This window comes from Linepithema humile, chromosome 2 (genome assembly GCF_040581485.1).
Source record: "Linepithema humile isolate Giens D197 chromosome 2, Lhum_UNIL_v1.0, whole genome shotgun sequence".
NCBI lineage: Eukaryota > Metazoa > Arthropoda > Insecta > Hymenoptera > Formicidae > Linepithema > Linepithema humile.
Window position 1 is genome coordinate 17,896,303 of NC_090129.1, and position 9,244 is coordinate 17,905,546.

At 28.2% G+C, this 9,244-nt stretch overlaps 1 protein-coding gene across 1 annotated transcript; it reads left to right on the plus strand.

The window, feature by feature from the left end:
- Positions 1-1,958: 1,958 nt before the first annotated feature.
- On the plus strand, positions 1,959-5,748 carry LOC105679203 (cytochrome P450 4g15-like). The gene is made up of 9 exons (XM_067348703.1): positions 1,959-2,114; positions 2,932-3,145; positions 3,476-3,772; positions 3,862-4,282; positions 4,476-4,544; positions 4,620-4,788; positions 4,936-5,110; positions 5,276-5,478; positions 5,578-5,748. Exons 1-8 carry the CDS (start codon positions 1,976-1,978, stop codon positions 5,466-5,468), a joined length of 1,677 nt encoding a protein of 558 aa, XP_067204804.1. The 5' UTR covers positions 1,959-1,975; the 3' UTR covers positions 5,469-5,478; positions 5,578-5,748.
- Positions 5,749-9,244: the final 3,496 nt, after the last annotated feature.

Here is a 9,244-nt window from a genome sequence, read left to right on the forward strand (position 1 = left end):
AATTTACATATAATATAAGTAAGTCTTACTCGATCTCATTAACATTGCATTGCGTAGTTTGGCCCCAATGTTTGCGGACATTTAAAAAAATTGTGAATTTTAAATAATGTAGTATTTTAATTTACATATAATTTACATATAATCAAATGAATAGATGAAAAATATGTGGAGACAGAAAAGAAATGAAGATGTGCGTCACCCAGGTAGCACATATTCGTTTCATATACGTCTCCTAAATGTATCTAATGTTTTCTAACCGTCAAGCATCAATAAGAAACGACTTTTTGAACCACTCGACAAAAACGTTTTTGAAACCATAATTTAAGAAACGTTTTTTTTACGTTTTTAGAAAACAGAAATATATATTTAAAAATTTTATTTGTGTTTTAATTTTTTCAATTATTTTTTTTCAGTAAAATGTTATTTAAACGTTCTTTAAGAATTTAATATAATAAAAGTTACATAATTATTATAAGAGTTTAATAAATAAAAATGATTTAGCATACGAATTTTAAAAAAATACTATATTTTACTATATTCATACAAGTAAATAAATAAAGTCATGCCTTTAAACATTTCTAAACAAGGTATATTTGTTAAAAAAACACATATCTTTGCTGCTTTACAAAATGAAATTTGATATATTAACGATTATCTCTATTATAGCAAAGGATTAGTTGCTTTACCAATACAATACAAGTTGGAACAATAGTGCTTATTAAAAATTTTAATTTTTTTCTACTTTTATTAAAAAATATAAGAAATAATATAATAAAATAGTAGACTTGTTAATATACATAATTTATCCTTCTTAGTTAATAAAATTATTTATATATAGTAATATATATGCATATATATAGATATACATATATATGTATAAATATGTTACTATGGTAATTAAAGTAAACATATAAATGAAATATTATAAATGACACATTTTTTATATATTTCATTGTATTTTATTTTTTCTTAAAACTTAATTAAGACAATTATAATATTCTATTTAGAAAGTTACAAATAACCTTAAGTAATTGATATCTTTAGTAACTGATTCGCATCAGCACACGTCCGTTTGACGCAAGATTAATGATGATTAAAGAAATTATTAAAAGTTGAACAGCCTAGTTATCATAGAAAATAATTTTGGTAAGAAGATTGAATAAATAAATCTTTAATTGTTTAATAAATATTATATAATTGCAGCATTATTTTTTATTAAAATTGTTGAATTAGATTTTTCAAACTTATATTAATTTTCTATACTAATTGTATGACTGAGATGATAATAAAACTGAGTTTGTTTTATGAGCATGCTGACAACTGCTTTCAGATATAACTTCCTTGTTGAACCAATAAATCTGTTTAGTTATAAATACAAATTTTATATAGCAAACTATAGCTTTGCTGACTCAACAATTCCACTTTTTTTCGTAATATAAATAAAACAGATCGAATAAACTAAGTTTCTAGGTTGAATAAACAAAACGGATTGAAATGCTAGGAATATAAAAATAGAAATATAATTATCTGATTTAAGCAGAATTATACGGTTTTAAATCAATTCTGTGCGAAGTTAGAGGTTAAATAATTTTTAAATAAGATTATGTAACTGTGTGCATAAAGTATCAAATTAAGTAGATTGAACATTTTAATTAATTAGATTATAATTAGTTAGATTGAACATTAAGGTCAAAAATAGGAGAAAAATTTTGAAATTTGGAAAGAATTATTTTTTCTATATTAATAACTCAAAAACGGCATTTTGAGTTATGTCATTATGTATTGCGAATAAGCAATATTTTACTTGTCATGAATTTATTATTCAAGCTGCGACACAAATCGTTTATACTTCGGTAAGGTCACTGTATAATTGAAAATTAAACAAAAATTATTTTGTCTTTCCTGTCTACGAGCTTATAAATTGCAGGTTATTATTACGAGTGGATTCAAAAGTATCATTAGTACGATCGCAGCAATGGATACGATTGCAGAAACAATTTTGTGTTTACCAACCATAGCTGTTTCTCTGCTAGCTGTAGTCGTCGTAATATTAATCGTAGCCTACTATTACATCGAGACTTCTCGAGAAGTTCGTCTTATAAAGAAATTACCACGTATGTACTAGATGAGTATTTTAACTACTTTTTAAGTCTTAAGATTTTAACTTGAACATTATTTTTTACATGCGGTGTCATTATACTTTTGATTAAGCATTTTCTTGTCGAACACATATATTCTGTGTCTACATATTTTGATAACTATTATTAATGAATAGCTCGTAACTTTCAATAGTTCGTTAATTGGCTACAAAATTTGTCAATCCAAAACTGAATTTAAAGTCAAAATTTTAAATCAGAAGGCTTTATTGATGTATAATGTATACTATACTTTATCATGATACAATCTTTATTAAAATAAATTTATACAATCATATTTAATTAAATTTTATCTAATGGAAAGGCTCATATAATAACTATGAAATACAATATAATAGAAGAGCGTTAAAAGCCGTCGCAGGATGTTAATGCGAAAATTTTTTTTTTTTTTTTTTTTTTTTTTAAAGAAATTAGTTAGTCTACATGAGACAGTTAAATTGTACACCGACCTCAGATCGTGATACATAAAGTGTACAAAGAGTTAAGTACATTGTTCTCACATATGGGAAATCATAATGTACTGATAGAAATTATTGGAAAGAAAGGAAGAGAGAGAAAAAATATTAGGGCGCGAGTGGCTAAGCCAAGACTTGAAGCCGGGACATCTCGATCTGAGGTCGGTGTACAATTCAACTGTCTCATGTAGACTAACTAATTTCTTTAAGAAAAAAAAAAAAAAAAAAATAAAAATAAAAAAGTTTCCGCACTAACATCCTGCGACGGCTCTGAACGCTCTTTTATTATATTGTATTAAATTTTATCTCTTTTTTTCTAGACCCACCATCCGTTCCTATCTTTGGTCATGCATTAATGCCTTTAGGAATGTCTCCTAATACTTTCATTACTGAATTATTAAAATTATGGGATGAATATCGGCCGATAGTAAGTGCATATTTAGGTCCAAGAGCATTCGCTTTTTTAGGAGATCCACAGGACATCAAAATAATTTTGAATAGTTCTGTGCATATTAACAAATCCATAGAATACAAGTGAGACATCAATTTAATAAATAAAAATGTATACTGCCAATTAAAAGTTTTTAGACAATAAGTATTTTTTTTAATTTTATTTCCGTAAATCTTTCAATGAAGATATACACATATGTCAATACATTCTTGAAAATGTTTATTTTAAATGTGGTTACATAGGTTGAAGAAAATTACAGAGTATCAAGCTAAAAATTCAACTATATCTTTTGTCCAAAAACTTCTGACTGGCAGTGTATATTATTTTTTTCTTGCTCTATTTTTAATTAAATTTATTTTTTACTTGCTTAAAAATACTGATCTTGCTTAAAATCTTTTTTCTTTTTATCGTAGACTTTTCAAACCATGGCTTGGAGATGGTTTGCTAATCTCGAGCGGCGACAAATGGCGCAGACATAGAAAAATAATAGTATCTACATTTCATATAAATATTTTGAAAACATTTGTACCCCTTTTTTATGAGAACAGCATAGAACTGGTAAGACGGTTTCGGAATGAAATTGGAAAAGAATTTGATTGCCATGATTATTTATCAACTACAACAGTTGATATTTTAACGGAAACCGCAATGGGCGTTAAAAAGGAAAAAGGAGAAAAGACTGAATTTAATTATGCTTTAGCCGTAATGAAGTATATATTATTACTATCTTAAAATTATATATATTTCTTTGTCGCACATTCATACTCAAAGCATACTCATTATAATCTTAATGTCATAGATTATCCGATATCCTACACCGAAGACATTACGATCCACTTTTACGTTTGGACTTTATTTTCAAATTTACAAAGCTCGCCAAAATGCAAAAGAAATTGCTTAATATTGTTCACACAACGACAAACCGTGTGATTGAAAAAAAATCAAAGAACATCGAAGAGAAACTTGTCGAATATCAACAGCAAACAGATAAGTCAGCGGATAGTTTGGATACGACCGAAGATCTGGAAGATGCTCAAAGCAATATCAGTAGTTATACAAAATTTCATTATGCACGAGATGATCTCGATGATATCGATGAGAACGACGTAGGCGAGAAAAGACGACTTGCTTTTCTAGAGATGATGTTAGAGATGAAAAGAAACGGTGGGCAAATGACCGACGAAGAGATCAGAGAAGAAGTAAACACTATTATGTTTGAGGTATGACATTATTTAAGTTCGTTGCGATGTTAACTTCTCTTTTATATAACAAATATTTGATTGCACATAGAATTTTACTATTTAATCTTTCTCTTGTTATCAAAAATTCCGTGCATATCAAAAGCTATGTTGTTAAACATAAATTATATTAATTTGCATGTATTAAAGAAAATTACTTATCGATTTATTGTAGGGTCATGATACCACAGCAGCTGGCTCGAGTTTTGCACTTTGCATATTAGGATGCCATCCAGATATTCAGGTATATTTATTCGGCTTCGATACTAATCAGTAAATCTATTGTCCTTCTTTCATTTCAATGATTCTTATTGCGCAGGCTCACGTACACGAAGAATTGGATACAATTTTCGGCGATAGCAACAGGCAATGCACTTTTCAGGATACTTTGGAGATGAAATATCTCGAAAGAGTTATTTTAGAATCTTTGAGGCTTTTTCCCCCAGTACCAGCAATTGCCAGACAACTTGACGAGGATGTGCAAATAGGTAAGCTTGATGATTTAGACATAGTGTTAGATATCAATAACAATATACCGTTATAATCATCGTGTTAGAAACACCGTTGTATAATATACTTTACGTATTCATTTTGTAAACTAAAAAGAATATAATATAATTTTTTTTCTATAATAGTTTCAGGCAATTATATTCTTCCAAAGAATGCCACGGTGATAATTTTACCATTTGTAGTACATCGTATGGAAAAATATTATCCAAATCCGACGGCGTTTAATCCAGACAATTTTCTACCGGAAAATATGCAGCAGAGGCATAGTTACGCTTATATTCCTTTTAGTGCCGGACCAAGGTATTTAACAAATGTCTTTTGCAACATGTAGGACTTCTTTAAAATTATAAGATTCCTAAACAGATAATCAATGCTTGAATTTATCTTTGGCGTATTCCAAGTATCTTTTAAAAATATTTTGTGTCACAAATATCACATTTGCTTACAATCAAACATTTTTCAAAGATCATGCGTAGGGCGGAAATACGCTATGTTAAAGCTGAAGGTTCTGTTATCAACAATACTGAGGAATTACCGTGTCATTTCCGATTTGTCGCTTGAAGATTTTCAATTGCGAGGCGATATTATTTTGAAAAGAGAGGATGGATTCAAAATCAAGATCGAACCGCGCAAGCTAGTATCTTGTGAATTAAAATAACAACTAAAACGTAAGAGTATCTGTGCGAGCATGAAATGTATCGATGTATATTTTGATAAGCTTTCTATATCACATTTAATTTCCTTTAATTCTCTATTTATTTTTTCAGATAGAGACATTTTGTTGAAATTCGCGGGTTCCGCTACTTTAGACGATCCGTGTTTTGTCAATTGCGTTGTCCCCTCTATATATTCAGTTAGTTAATGAGTGACGCTCTCTCTTGTTTGTGTCTCTCGATAGAATTAGTCTCTGTATAATAAACGTGTGTGCAATCATTCTACTTGAAGCGTTTACTCTTATTGTCCACCCTTCGCTTATCTGCTCACACATTTTTATGGTACAATTAAAAATCTATTATGTCTCAAATATCAAAAAATGTTTGAGAGAAGATTTTTATTTATACGTACTATTTATTTCTAATTAAAAAGGTATGTGGAGAAAATTTATTAGTAAAATTAATGTATTTAATATATATCTTTATGATAATAAATAATAAAGTATCTAACACAAATAAATAGTAAAGTATCTAACACAAATATCTGACATACTTGTAGTAGTTTAAAAAATAAAAATATTTGAATAAAAGTATTTTTTTTAGCTTTGTAAATTTTCTTTCATGAGCCCTATTAAAACAATACTAAAGAATTGTAGAGATTGTTGAATACAAGAAAAAAAAAAAATTCTTAAATACGAATTTCCACAAAAATTACGACTGTTTATTATTTCAACATCTCCCATGTTAAATTATAATACAATATTAGAATTAAAAAAAAGCATGCTTCTTCGCGTGTTTGTGTATAAATATTTAATGTTATGCTTACGTAATGAAGTATTATAATTTACTTGACATATGAAATGTTTCGCAATGTAAAAATTATATATGTTATTTTTTCCTTAATTTTCTATTGGTAACACTTTGCTCTGGAGTCTGGAGTAACACAAAAAGCTGATTTTTTTTAAAATTCGATTTCTGCGAAATACTTAATCACTATCTTGTATAAGAAATGCGGGATAGAATTTTACAATTTCCTCAAACGCTACCTGATTTAATACATTGTTTTGTAACGTTAATGATCATCTGATAATGTAATCGTGCAGTTTCTGCAAAGTAACAGTAACAGAACGCCACGCTCTTGCACTGAGATTTTCAAATGGTAAGAACTGCCTTTTGCTTTTTAATAGAAATCCGCGAGAGATTGCTTTTAAGAAAATTCGATAAATTTTACCATAACGTAACATAAAAGAAGAAGTAAAAATTCATTTTAAGTTAATTTATTATATAACAAAAATTTATTAAATTATATTCGGAAAATTACTTTATCTGTGTAATCTTACTAAATATTTTTCCAATGACAATAAATTTTTTTTAAATTTTTCAAGCATCTTGTTAATTAAAATAAATTAATAACTAAAAAATATTTTCACAAAACCAAAGTAGTATAAAATAAATTAAAAAATAAAAGTTACATAATAATAATAACATCATATTAATAGAATATATTATAAAATAAAAAATAGACTTTGATAAATTTTGCATATGTGAATTACGTGAGTGTCTTAGAGGCTAAATATTACAATTAATCGTATTATTGAAGACTTAATTTATCTTTTTTAATTATATTTTTACTATCTTTCCGTATAGAAAATAAAAATTAAAGTTTAGTTAAAATTAAAACCAAAAGTACAACTGTGAAATGGCAATAATCATTTAAATTTGTCATAATTTTATTTAATAAATATAACTCTCTAAACTAATACAGTAATCATAATTTTATTACATGAGCTGGCAAAGCTAAAAGCTAGAAATTAATACTCGCAATTATTATTTACATTATATAGAAAAACCACAGACGTTTCGGCCTTGGGCTTAGGCTATTATCAGTGTGGAATGTAAACAATTTTTCGATAAACGATCTAAAAAACACAACGCAACGCATTTAAAAAATTTTACATTTAAAACCATTTGATACATATTTAAGATTGATTTCAAACGCATTTCCTTTGATTATATAATTTCTATCGTTGTCTTTATTTTCTGATTTTTTGATCTCGAGATTGAAACGCAAAACCATATCTTCCTAATTTGATTTCTTTATAGTCACTACTCTAATGCCTAATTAAAATTAAGATCATATTGACCGCACCAATGTTTTCAGTGTTTCTCAATTACATTACGTTTATTAAAAAATGTCCAGAAAGCGTCACCTCATTTTTCGCAACTAGTGACAGTAGTTGTTTAGAATCCTCAGTGAATACAATGTTATAAAATAAAGCTGACTGAGTAAGAATATGAAGACGTTACGGAAAATGAGGCAATGCATTTTGAACACTTTTTTATAAACATAATGTAATTCAAATACACTGAAAACATTGGTGCGGTCAATATGGTTTCAATTTTAATTAGCAACGGCATCAGAATACATAACTGTAAAGGAATCAAATTAAGAAAACCGGTTTTGCGTTTCAACCTCAAAATTGAAAAATATGAAAATATAGACAACAATAAAAATTATATAACCAAAGAAATTGCATTTGAGATCAATCTTAAATATGTATCAAATGGTGTTAAAAGCAAAATTTTTAAAAAGCGTTATGTTGAAATTTCTAAATCGTTTATCAAAATTGTTTCTTTACCTTCCACACTGAAGATGGCATAAGCCCAAGGCCGAAACGTCTGTGGTTTTTCTATATCATGTAAATCAGTGCTCGGAATTATCTTAGCATTTTAGCCGATTCTCGTAGTTGATGCCTCCTTTCCTCTTCTTACCGTGCGCACATGAAATGCTACAAAGACAAAATTTTATATCCAAAATTACTATGTACGGTAGTAGCTGCAAACCACGAAGGAATTATAAAATTTTTTACTGTTTTTCACATGTGAAACATAGTAAAAATTTTCGATCCGCGACTTCATGGTTTGCGGTTACTGCCGTACATAGTAATTTTTTATATAAAATTTTCCCCGTGTTGGACCAGCGCCGTCGAGTGTCGAGAACGGCACTATCCAATTAATGATTAGATAATTCTCCCTTTATTATTAATATTTAAAAAATGTATTAAAAATAGTCTTTTTTAATTTTTAAATTTATTATGGAAATATTCCATTAGATTTCCACGTCAGATAATATTGCTGATAGATCCTTTTTAGAGTGGTTTCCTCAGTAGAACATTTAAAATATGTTTTTCTCCCCTCTGGGAAACATTTAAAAAATTTTAATAATAAAGGGAAAATAATTTAATCATTAATTGGATAATGCCGCTTCTGACGTTTGGCGAAGCTGGTCCTAGCGTTGAGATGTACTCGGTAAGAAAAAGGAAAGAAGCGTCAATCACGAAAATTAGCTAAAATGTTGATCTCAATATTATCCACAATAATTATTATCAATTTTAGACAACAGTATTTTACAGTGTAAATTGTCGCTAAATTCGTGCTGAAGATAATTGTGTATTTGCAAAATGTAAGGTTACCGACATAGCATTCGGCTTAAAAGACCAAAATATTTCCGACTAGATGCTGCGCGAGTTGAATGTATGATGAACAAAATAAACAATAACTCAACGCATACACTCAAAGCACAAATTAAAATAAATTTTTTGTGTGGGACGTTATAAAATAAAATAACATTTACTGCACACAAAAAGAACTCCATTTACATTACTATGTGTAAAATTGTCATTAAGAGGATGCTGGAGTGCCTGACGAACTCCGACGCGAAAGTGCCATCATTTTGATGGAACTAAAAATTAGAGTGATATTATCGGCATAAGTCATAATC